This window comes from Equus przewalskii, chromosome 29 (assembly GCF_037783145.1).
Source record: "Equus przewalskii isolate Varuska chromosome 29, EquPr2, whole genome shotgun sequence".
NCBI lineage: Eukaryota > Metazoa > Chordata > Mammalia > Perissodactyla > Equidae > Equus > Equus przewalskii.
In genome coordinates this window covers 31,699,363-31,712,416 of record NC_091859.1, presented here as the reverse complement: position 1 = coordinate 31,712,416, position 13,054 = coordinate 31,699,363, and the positions used below count along the sequence as shown (strand labels likewise).

Sequence of the window (13,054 nt, the reverse complement as noted above, 5' to 3'; positions counted from 1 at the left end):
CCTCATCTTTCAAAAAGGGAAGTAAATAATATTGCAAACGTCCTAAGTTTCAGGTGCGGTATAAACATTTATTTGGCACCTGTTAGTATCCAATAAATGTTAGTAGTTATTAGCATCATTAGTATTTGATGAACCCTTTTTTGTTTTGCTTTCTCCTTCAGGCTGAATTCTCAGAGTTGAACCTAGCTGCCTATGTTACTGGGGGCTGTATGGTGGACATGCAAGTCGTGAGGAATGGGACCAAGGTGGTGAGGTAAGGAGGATGGAGATACAGAAAAATCTTCATTTGAGAGGTGTTTATGGGATGCCTCGCATAAGCAACCACTCTATCTACTGCCTACAACCTGACTCCTCCACTACGTGCACTTCCACAAACAGACTGTCTTCTTCCCAGGAGTTCCAGGTCTTGTTGTGATAGGAGTGGCTAGGGGGACCAATAATATGAGGAAGAAACCGTGGCATCCCCAAATGAGCCGTAGGCTTGCAGAGAAAAGAGTTGGGTTCCATTTCTGGCTTTGTGGCTCCATTCAGCATGTTCTTTAGGCTCTCTTGCCCTCTGATTCTCATCAGCAGCATGATGATAACCACACTGAAGTGGAAGACTGTATGTGAAAACACCCTGTGAATTCTACAGTATGCACAAATGTGGGGGTTTATTAGAATGAGCTGTATCCTGCTTCCAGCAATATGGCAGACTACGTGTTCAGAGAATCCTACCCCAGGACATCAAACCTAAAAGTACTAGATTTAATATTTTCCCAGAAAATCTGTTTATAATATATGCTGAGCTGGAGGGGAAGTGAGGGAATTCTTCAGAAGCCCAGAAATGACAAGAAAGTATAAATCCACAGGAGAGAAAAATAGTTGTATTAATATATGTCTATCTAGTTAAGTACCCAGAGAATGATACACACTAGGTCCTCTGAGGGTTTGGATGGGGAAAAAATAGGATTCAGATTTGAGGAAGTAGAGAAAACAGGAAGAACTTTGAGAGGAATGTGGCATTTGTTCTGAGCCTTGTTAAATGGTGGAATATGGGCATACTGTGCATTCTGAGAATAGGAAACAGTCTTTGTAAATGCAGACAGGCCAAAAAAAAAAGAGGAGTATGTTTGGGAAATTATGATAATTCAACTAATTCAGCCAAATAAAATCACCAAATAAAATCATTTACTGAGTGCCTACTGTGTATGAAAAAAACATTATGTGGCTTCTATTTTTAATAAAGGTGGCTAGATTATTTGGACCAACTCTTCCACTGAAAACAACTTAAAACCTGGCTTTAAATAATGATTATCTTCAAAGCCATCACAGAGTTGGCATGACAGTAAGGAATTACCAGGAAGAAAATGATGGGGAAATGGAAACCCAGAGAGATCAATGAGTACAAAAGCTACCTTTTTTTCTGAGTATTTACTAAGTCCAGCAAATTTTAAAATTGGGTTTGATAGCCTAGCAGGGGTAAGGGAGACAGAAATCTACAGCCAGGGCCACTCAGAGTGGGGAATGTAATGGTAGACCCTCCCCACAATAAGCTGAGACCCTGAAGGACAATGCCTTCAAGGTGAATGTGAATTAAAAGTAGATGTGCCCTTACTAGTAATTTCAACTTGAATCGTAGTTTGAGTGGCCTTCCCGGGAACCTCAAACATTAGACTTGGTTGATGGTGCTCCCAGACATGCCAGAAGTAAAAGCAACTCCTCTGTAGAAGAAGCCATTTTCATCCTAGGCTTCAAATAATTATTCAAACCATTTTTGTACAATAGCTAGCACACAGTCAAAGATAACCAGGTGCAGACACCAGGAATGAGAAGAAACAGGAACAATGGACAACAGCAAGAGACCCTCAGAGACATCAGATACTGGAATTATCACACACAGATTCTTAAAAGAAAAAATCACACATGTTAAGTTGAAAAAAATCAGGTTTAAAAATACCTTCAGGGAATAGGGAACTAGAAAATTGACACAACCAAGTTTTTAAAAAACCAAACATAGGTTCTAGGAATGAAAATTATAGTAACCCAAATTATCAGATGTGTTGTGTTTAACAGCCTATTAGACACTTTTGAAAAGGTGTTAATGAAGTGAAAGGTAGAGCTGAAGAAATTACCCCAATTGAAGCACAGAGAGAAAAAGATTGGAAGCGTAGAAGAGATGGATAGATCTCATGGGAAGGTCTAGCATTCCTTTAATCAGAGTCTGCAAAAGGGGAAAAGAGAATGGAGCAGAGACAGTATTTTCAGACATGATGGTCGAGAATCTTTCAGAAAGACACCAAATCACCAAAACCAGAAGCTCAATAAATTTCAAGCAGGATCGATAAAAAGAATTCTGTGCCAAGACACAATAGTGTAAGTGCAGAAAGATGAAGAAAAACATCTTAAAAGTAGCCAGAGAAAAAAAGGCAGATTACTCTTATATAGTAACAGACTGACTGGCATCTCCCACACAGCAGGAGTAGAATGACATCTTCATTGTGCTGAAAGAAAATAATTGCCAACCTATAATTCCATCCTCAGGGAAATGTCTTTTATGAATGAAGGCACATCTTCTCATTTACAAAGAGAAGACCCTGACTAAAAGAAATTGTAAAGTATGTGCTTTAGGCAGAAAGAAAACGATCCCAGAGTAACGTAGAGTTACAAGAAGACATGAAGAGCAAAGAAGGTGGTAAATGTTCATAAACATTGTCTTCAAAAAAACAATAATAGTAATAAGGTCTTATGGATTTAAAAATATATGAAGGATTAAAATACATGACAGTAGGTTAGTGGGGGTTGAGGGTAAATGGAATTAAGGTGTTCTGAGGCCCTTGTATTGTCAGGGAGGAAAGTAAATGTATTAATAACAGGCTTTGAAAAGTCAAAGATGTGTGAGGTAATTTCTAGGGTAATTACTAAAAACAAGAGACAGAACGTAGTACTTAAAAACTATAAGAGAGGGGAAAAAATAAAAGAAATAAAGACAGGAGGGGAAAACCAACATAGAACAGGTATTATAAATAACACAAAAGATGGTAGATTTAAATGCAAATATATCAGCAGGGCTGATATCATTCTGAATGGCTTGTATAGTAGTACAGGCTATTAAAATATTGAAATTTTTCTATATAAGTTGATAAGTAGCCTCTGCTCTGAGCCCACCGAATGCCTTCAGCCACCCTCACTCCATAGATAGGCATGGTCATTGGACTGCTCTTTTGTCCTCCAGGTCGCCATTCTGTCCCCTATCCCATATCTTTGTTCCTCCCGTGGTCAGAGGATGTCTAGGCATGTCTAGGAGAGACACAGCCTTGGAAGCAGTAGTAGAATTCCCGAGAGCCAATGCCTGGTTCCCCCTGTCTCTTCAAGGCTGTAAATGCCTATGAGTCCCCTGGAGTTGCCTTCTCCTGCTTACTTGTGAGAACTGCAGCCTCCACAAAGTCCCCTATGAGTTGTTAAATATTTATTATGTCACCAATAGATATCATTACATTAATATCATTACGTTAAACGTAAATGGACTAAATTCTCTAATTTACAGAGTATCTACAGCAAGACTGTCAGAGTAGATTTTTTAAAATCCAACCATATTCTATTCAAGAGATTCATCTGAAAACAAGAATATGGAAAACTGAAAGTTAAAGATGCAAATATATATATCTAATGTAACTACTGGGCAAAAGAAAACTAGCCAATGTAGCTGTATATATATTGGGGAAAAAATAGACTTGCAGGTGAAAAGCATTACTAGGGAAAAGAAAGTAATCCGTTATGATAAAGGATTCATTTACCAAGAAGAGATCATTTTAAATTTAGAAGCACCAAATAAAAATACCTCAAAATACACATCAACAATTGGCAAAGCTATGAGGAGAAATAAACAAGTCCTCCATCATGGGAGATTTTGAGAATGGTGCTAGATATATATGTTCATTGGTTCTCACAGTAGTCTCATTTTGCCCATAAGAACTGTAAAAAACATAAAATGCAATATTTAGGAATCTGTATATGTTCATTTGGGCAATTATTTGTGCTTATGTCTTCTTTTGTAATATGTAGAAATGAGAACATCTATCCCGTTAGTCCTCAAATTTGTCTACAGACTAGAATCACCTGGGAAGTGCCTTAGAATACTGATGCCCAGGGAACATGAAAGACCAATTACACTAAAATCTCTGATGGGAGGACTTAGGTATCATTAGTTTTAAAACTCCCCAGGTGATTTCTGGGAGAAGCCTGACGGAAAACCTCCCCAGATTGCTCTCACAGTGGCCCTGAACTGAGGCTGGGGCATCTGCAAAGCTGAGGATCCTGCTGGATGTGCTGTCTGAATAAGAATCCCCTTGGGATAATAGACATCCGAAGCCTATTCTAGACATACCATCTTCTTCCTGAATTTATAAAAATTGTTTACAAATGTAAACTTACAAAACTGTTCCAAGCGTTTCTTAATCAGCTAGTCAGTCTCCTAGCATTTGGGAATGGCAGGCTTTGAAGACAGCTGTTATGGGTTGAATTGTGTTCCCCCTCACAAAGATGTGTTGAAGTCTTAACCCCTGGTACCTCAAAATGTGATCTTATTTGGAAATAGGGTTATTGCAAATGTAATTAGTTAAGTTAAGATGAGATCATACTGGAGTAGGGTGGGCCCTTAATCCCATACAACTGGTGTCCTTATAAGAAAAGGGGAAATTTGGACCTGGAGACACAGGAAAAATGCTATGTGGTGGTGGAGGCACAGGTGGCAATGATGCATCTACAGGCCATAAAGCGGCAAAGATTGCCGTCAGTCGCCAGAAGCTAGGAGACAGGCATGGGACAGATTGTCCCTCAGCCCTCAGAGGAAACCAACCCTGCTGACACCTTGATTTCAGGATTCCAGGCCTCAGACGTGTGAGGGAATAGATCTCTGTTGTTTTGAGCCATCCAGTTCGTGGTACTTAGGTCAGGTAGTCCTAAAAATCTAAGACAGTAGTGCTTCTCAAGTGTTAATGTGCATACAACCCCCCCCCCCTCCCCCAGAGAGCTTGTTAAAATGCAGCTTCTCATCCATTAGGTCTCCAGGTAGGACCTGAGATTCTGAATTTCCTATGAGCTCCCAGATGAAGCCAATGCTACCAGTCCTGCAGACCTCAATTTGAGCAGCAGGGGTGTGACAAGCTCCCAGATGCTGCTAGTGATGCTGGTGGGAGACTATACCTTGTAGTCAGGGATGTGAGAGCAGCACCAATATAGCTAAAGTTCTGGGTTCAGGAACCCATGGCACTGTTGAGATTTTTCCTGTCCATGCCCAGGTTAGTGCTTACAATCTCGGCCAGGCACCTTGTTTTGGCAAGTCACAGGTTACAGCCCTGCGAGAACATGCACACAAACCAGGTAGCTCCAGCCTGACTCACAGTGTGTCCTGCAGCTGGGGAGTCAGGAGAATCTTCCATAGGCATATAGTGCTACTCCAAGCCCTAGCTGTGGTCTGCCAAGTAGGAATGTTGAGTAGCGTGCTCTTGACTGGCAGTACATTCTTTCAAAGAGACTTAGGTGTTGCATTGAAAATGCCACTAAGCACTTGCAAGTGTACATTATGAGTAAGGCCTAGGCTTTCTGAAGTCTCGCTCCTGGGGAGCACCTTCAGGAAAGGTGACCAGGATGGGTGGTACAGCAGACCACTGCTGGTTTTCTCTGGCATTCATTCCTTCTGCTATGGGGAACAGCATCTAGACGTTTCACTGGGGTGACCCTCCTCAACTTGCAGTCTGTATAGTGTCTGGAGCTGATGGTACATAAACAGCTCTAAAATCGGAATATTACACTGGGACCCAAACCAGGCCAATGAGAAGTCATTGTGAGATTTTTGCTGAAACTCTTAGGTGAGAGACACATGTGTTCTCCCAGGGCTGCTGAGCTGGTGGGATGCATGCCTGCAGCTGCTGATGGCCATCTCTCTTTCTCATCCAGGGAAGGATTGCTAAGAATGAAGCCAAGGCAAAGGAAAACACAGCTGAGAGAGAGAGAGTCAGTGACCTGACAATGTTATTCAAGGTCCTGGATCCAGACTCATCTCCAAATCTGAGCCAAAAAAAAATCCCTTTTTGATTAAGCCAGCTTGAATTGCACATACAGAATTCATGAATTTTTATTTACTTAACAAACACTTTGTAGCCTTTCCTACGTGCTAGGCACTGTTCCAAGCACTTAACATGGATTAACTCATTTCATCCTTTCAACAACCCTATAAGATGCATTATTATAATCCACTTTTTCTAGATAAGGAGGCTGAAGCACCAATAGGTTGGATAATGGAATCAAGGTCTCCACTTGATGGAAGTGGCAAAGCTAGGATTCAAGCCTAGGCAGTGTGGTCCCAGAGCCTGCGTGTGTCACCACTGCACTGAACTACCTCTTTAACAAAGAGGAAACTGTTTCATAGTCAGAGCTGCTTAAAGAGACAGTGAGTTCCCCATTATGAGTGTCATGCACAACCATCATTTGGTAGTAAAATATTGAAGAGATCCAAGCATCTGACTGTTAGACAGTGGGCATTTAATGAAATATGAAAGGACACTAATTAATAAAGTAAAACATAGAAAGCATAAAACTCATAGATAAAGGTAAGTATTTAGTCAGATTAAGAATACTCTAAAACTGTAATGATGGTGCGTAAATCGCTTGTAACTCTAGTATAGAGGTTAAAAGACAAAAGTGTTAAAAATCATTAGCTGCAGTGATTTTGTAAATGAAAAAAATGTAAATTGTGACATCAAAAACATAAAATGTAGGGAGGGGGAAGTAAAAGGTTAGAGTTTTTGGATGCGATTAAAGTTAAGTTGTTGCCAGCTTAAAATAGACTGTTATAACTATCAGATGTCTTATGTAAGCCTCGTGGTAACCATAAAGCAAAAACCTATAGCAAAAATAGAAAAAGAAAAGAATCAAAGTGTACCACTACAGAAAATCATCAGATCACAAAGGAACACAGCAAGAGAGGAAGAAAGGAACAAAGGAACTGCAACCAGTCAGAAAACAATTAACAAAATGGCAATAGGAAGTCCTTGCCTATCAATAACTACTTTAAATGTAAATGGATTAAATTCTGCAATCAAAAGACACAGAGTGGCTGAAAAATTAAAAACAAAAAACAAAACAAGATTCAACAATATGCTGCATACGAGAGACTTACTTTAGCTTTAAAGACACAGATGGGTTGAAAGTGAAGGGATGGAAAATATATTCCATGCAAATAGAAATCAAAAGAGAGCAGGGATAGCTATACTCATATCAGACAAAATAGACTTTAAGTCAAAAACTGTAGCAAGAGACAATGAGGGACATTATATAATTGAATTGCACATAAGTGCATATATATCCTTATATATATATATAAGGATAAAGGGGTCAGTTCATCAAGAGGATATAACAATTGTAAATATATATGCACTCAACATCAGAGCACTAAACATATAAAGCAAATATTAACAAATCTGAAGGCAGAAATAGCAATACAATAATATTAGAGAACTTCAATACCCCAATTTCAACAATGCATAGATCATCCAGACAGACAATCAATAAGATAATATTGGGCTTGAACTACACTTTAGACCAAATGGACCTAACAGACATACACAGAACATTTCATCCAACAGTAGCAGAATACGCATGCTTCTCAAGTGCACAAGGAACATTCTCCAGGATAGATCACATGTTAGGACACAAAACAAGTCTTAATAAATTTAAAAAGATTGAAATCATACCATGGGGCTGGCCCTGTGGCCGAGAGGTTAAGTTTGCGTGCTCTGCTTCGGAGGCCCAGGGTTTCACGGGTTCAGATCCTGGGTGTAGAGTTAGCACCACCCATCAAGCCATGCTGAGGCAGCATCCCACGTAGCAAAATTAGAAGAGCCTAGAACTAGAATATACAACTATGTACTGGGGGGCTTTGGAGAGAAGAAGAAAAAGAAAATTGGCAACAGATGTTAGCTCTTGGCCAATCTTTTGGGAAAAAAAAGAAATCATATCAAGTATCTTTTCAGACCACAGTTGTATGAAACTAGAAATAAACAACAGGAGGAAAATTAAACTAAAACTAAAAAAATTTCTGCACAGCAAAGGAAACAACCGACAAAATGAAGAGGCAACATACAAAATGAGAGAAAATATTTACAAACAATGTATCTGATAAGGGATTAATATCGAAAATATATGAAGAACTCAGCCAACTCAATAGCAAAAAAACCCCGCCTGATTTAAAAAATAGACAAAGGACCCGAATAGACGTTTTTCCAAAGGAGACGTACAAATGGCCAACTGGTATAAAACGATGCTTAACATCACTAATCATCAGGGAAATGGAAATCAAAACCACAATGAGATGTCACTCCACACCTGTTAGAAGGGCTATTGTCAAAAACTCAAAAGATAAACAGTGTTGGTAAGAATGTGGAGAAAAGGGACCCTTATACACTGTTGGTGGGAATGTAAATTGGAACCACTTAGGAGAAGTGTGTGGGGGTAGGGGACATGAGGCATCCTGTATCTAATAAAAGCAGGAAGCCATTGTCATCCCTCGGGATGAAGGGACAAGGCGAGGACCAGGATTCCTAGACTAGAGCTAGTAGGTTTCATCTAGACTTGAGCAGGAGTTGTGGAGGAGCTCAGCTGTCTCCAAGGTCGTGGCCCTGGAGCAGGGTGGGCACTGGGAAGCAACACCACCACCCTTCTTTCCCCTGCCCTAAGTGTCCTGTTGGAGCCTCGCTTTGGCCCAAGCCAAGCAGAGACCAGCCAGCAAGAGAGCAGGGTCGATGCTGTCTGCAGAGGTCAGCCTCCCGGGGCTCAGGGCAGGGCAGAGATGAGTGGCATGGGGGCAGGATGGCACAGAAAGAGAATAACTCTCTTAGGAAATCACCAATGAACCAAACAGACCAAGACTGTGCTCAAGGTCAGATTTTACTAGTGCTTTGTAAATAGCCAACTATTACACACGAGTTGGTTAAATCATCAGTAATTGCAGTAATTAAATTGGTAGCGCCCCTTCCTCTGGTTTCTGTCAAACACCCAAACTAAGGGTGGACTGTCGGCCAGCTCGAGGTGCTTAAAAGCAAGCCAGACATCCAGGTTCTCAGTAAAGTTGCAAAATCCTATTTAGAAAGCAGAGCAGGGGCCATTCCAGGGCATGTTAAGATTCATGCTTTGTGGATGGCCGTGGCCATTCTGGGCCCGGATTCAAGCCTGGCTCCACAATGGAGCAATAAAAAAAAAAAAAAAAAAAAAAAAAAAGGGCAGCCGTGTCCATACAGACAGATGGGATTCAAAATGCAGGACAGCAGAAACCAAGAATGAAAAACACCCAAGGAGGCAGACGTTAATGAGGCCCCAGCCTAATTACGCAAGGCCTGTTCTCGGGCTCCAGCATTAGGCAACACTAAATTACAGGCACCCGTTCAAACCACAGCGGCTGATAATGTGCATCCGCTCATTAGAAGGTCAGACCTCAGAGAGGGTTGAAAAGAGGGAGCCAGAAAGCATAAGTAACACAAGACCTTGAGGAAAGGCATCAAAGACTTTCAGAAACTCCCCCTGGTACCCACCCCAGACTTACTATTCCCAGTGAGGATGTTTAGGAGATACATGAGCCTGTCCCAGAGGAGAGGATATTTTATAAAATCCTAGAGGTCCAGAGTTAGAGGAGTCCGTTCCAGTTTTCTGTGTGTCCCCATTTTACAGATGGGCAAACTGTGGCTGGGAGAAGGGAGGAGGGGGACTTGGCCAAATGCTCCCGGCACACCAGCTCCTGAGCCAGGAGCTGCTCTCGACTTTCCTGAGTCTCTATCCTGGGAACTCTCAAACGTCCCATGAAAGAACATTATAAATAATGTGTCCTTACTCTTTATTTCACACGTAATTGCCCAGAGCCTTCTGAGCTTCCTGCACTCGGAATTTCAAAGTCCAGATATTCATTCATTCCATAGGTATTTATTGAGCACATTCGGAGTCCCAGGCACGCTCCAGCAAATATTACAGAGCGCAGTTTCTGCTCTCGCTTCCCGGCGCCTGTGTCTGTTTGGAAACGCTCCCTTTAACTCTCCTAAATGGTTACACACCGCTTGAGCCTCTTCCTACCTTCCTTTCCTTCGTTCATTAAAGATGCGCCAGGCACAGAGGATACGGCAGAGAACAAACAGACAGTGGCTCTTGTGGAGCCCAGATTTAAGCGGCGGGAAACGGACCACAAACAAGTAAACAAATATGTGCTCTAATGGCAGATGGTGAGGTGGTTGAAACAGCAGCGGAGGTAAAGAGAGCCTGGCATGTGAGGTGGGGCGAGCAGGGAAGGCCTCTCTGTGCAGAAACCTAAATCACGGGATTGGATTTAGGGAGGAGCGTCCCTAGCTCTCTTGACTTTGCGTGGACATGCACCCAGGGAAGGGACAGCTTTGGGGCCAGAAGAGGCGAAGAAGAAAGGCAGAGACCCTCCTGCCCCCTTGGCTTGGCGCACTCCTCAGGTCCATCAAGGTCGTGCTTCCACGTCCCAGTCTCTGCCTTCTCCCCTGAGGTTGAGTCTGGCGCCCCTCCTCTGTGCTCACGCATCCAGGACTCGCCCAGGTAGGCAGCGTGGCTTCAGGCCAAGAGCCCACCTCTGGGGGCAGAGCAGACCACCCCAGCTCTGCCTTCTGTGTGGCCCTGCAGAAGTCTCTCCACCCTCCTGACTCTTGGTTCCCCATCTGTAAAGTGGGAAGAAGTCATCGTACTTCAGAGAGTGGTGTGTGTAAACTAGGCCGAGTGGCGTCTGGAGGGCCGTCTGCATGCATCTCCGCCTTCCTGGAACCCTTCTGCAGATGTTGCCATGTCTCACGCTCCCCGCCTTCCAAACCTCTGACCAGATGCCCCCTCCTCAGAGACCCAGCCAGACCATTCCGTCCCCACACTCAAGGCCCAACTGTGCATTTTTTCCTTCAAGCATTTATCACTGCCTGAAATTATAGATAGATAGGCAGATAGAAGATGATGGATAGATTAGATAGATGCAGTAATATAATATAATTAAAATATATAATAATATATTATATGTAGATAAGATATGCTATTGTGTAATTAGATTAGATATATACATTAGTATAATATAATAATATATAATATATTAAAGTATGCATCACTATATATAATTGTGCATATTTAATATATTTAATATAATGTATTAATGTGCATATCTAATAGATTATATAAATATTGTATTACGTATTATGTATAGAATATATATATTATTATATGTATTCTATATATATATTCTCTATTATGCTATATATATATGCAATATTATATTGTAGGTATAGATAAGATATGCTATGTGTAATTTATTCTATTGTATTATTTTCTAGAACAGACGACCATGCAGGTGGGGACTTTGTTATGTTCCCACTGTATTCCCAGCTGCGAGAACAGTGCCTGCCCCGTATCAGGTTCTCAATTAGTATTTGTTCAGTGAATGAACAAATGAACCAGCCTTTAGCCAATGGCTGTGTGTTCCTCTTCTTGCTGCTCGTCCTGCATGGTGACCGATTCTGGAGGGTGATGATCATTATTTTCTTCTCATGTCTCCCACTGGCCTGGACCTGCCTTGAGGATCAGGTTAAGGGCTGTTTTTCCGAATCGTACCCCCAGCGTCTGGCACGGTGCCCAGATCTTTGCTGAAAGCATTCAGGACCCCGGCCGGCTCTTCCAATGAATAGGAACCCCACAACTTTGCAAAGTAAAAGGCTCGCGGCTGTGAGGACTCCAGCCGGAGCTTGCACCAGGCGCGGACTTGCTGACCGGCACACACCCTCCGCCTCCTCTCCCCGGGAGGAGGGGACGGGGTCTAGGAGGCAGGGACAATGAGTCATTGAGGGTCCCAGCGGAGCAGCCTTGGAGGGGGAAGGCCCCGATCTATCTCTTCGCCCAGGGCCTTTGCCCTCGCCACTGCGGGAGAAAGCAGGATCCCTGGGGACTTGCAGAGGTGGGGCGTGGGAACGGGAAGAAAGCAGCACAAGAAAGAGACAGTGAGAGTCTGTAAAGAAATGCCAGGCTCCGCTGCCCATGCGTCTCCAGCCAACAGGCCGGCGGCACATCTGCCAACTCCCCCAGGAGAGGGAGCGGCGCTCAGATGGAGAAAAACAGTGTGGCTCCTGATTCCCAGAGTCCTAGAAACTGGGGATGGGAAAGACCTGCGGGGGCACCGTCTAGCCCTGGCCAACCCCGCGCACCTTCCCACCTGCTGCAGCCGCTCTCAGGGATGGCTCCAGCGGGGGTCCCACGCCACTGTCCCCCCACAGACCTGCTCCAGACCTGACAGTCCACTGTGGGAGAAGTTGCTCCAATGGTCCCTTCACCCTTTTGGCTTTGGTGTCCTGTTCTTTTCTCATTCAGAAGCCATTCCCTTTTACTAAAAGGCTACTGGGTACCTGGGACTTCTCAATGGCAGTTAACTTCACCCTCTTTTGAAAGAAATCAAGGAACCCTTTCCGAGAGGCATGACGCCTAGTCCAAGGTCACACAGCTGATGAGGATGGGAGTGAGGTTCAAACTCCCATGATTTCATATCACACTATCCTTCCACCTGGAAGGCACAGCTAGATACTGGAAAAAACAGTAGCTTTGGTGTCAGGCGGTCCTGGGTTCAAACCCTGACTCCTCCCTAGCTGAGTGCCTGCACCAGCAACCTCGCCTCCTGATGCCTGGGTTCTTCAACTGTAAAATGGCAATAATGCCTACTTTGAGGACCAGAAGAGGAAAAGTCTGCTAGTGCGTGAAACATGGCGGGTGCTAAGTGTTCACTCGGCCCCGTCCGCACCCTCCACCCACGACTAGTCTTTCACACCCTTCCTTTCCTGGCTCCCCAGGGTGAGCCTCGGGGGAGGGGGAGATAGGGGGAGGCTGTCTGGGGCCCCTCCCCACCCCAGGCAACATGGTGGAGTGATCCATTCACAGTTTGCTAAACTGTTTTCAGACTCTCTTCATTTAAGCATGCCCATCTGATTCCCGAGGGCTCGTTGGTTCAGTGACTTTCAAACTTTCCCATGAAGGCGAATCATTTGGACGC

The 13,054-nt window shown here is 43.3% G+C and overlaps 1 protein-coding gene across 2 annotated transcripts in view; it reads left to right on the top strand.

The window, feature by feature from the left end:
• SYN3 (synapsin III) overlaps window positions 1-13,054 on the top strand; it is a 460,560-nt gene that overhangs the window by 90,378 nt on the left and 357,128 nt on the right. For both annotated transcript variants that reach the window (XM_070599819.1, XM_070599820.1), the window contains exon 4: window positions 162-253. In XM_070599819.1, coding sequence (XP_070455920.1) covers window positions 162-253 — 92 coding nt within the window. The remainder of the gene's footprint in view (window positions 1-161; window positions 254-13,054) is intronic.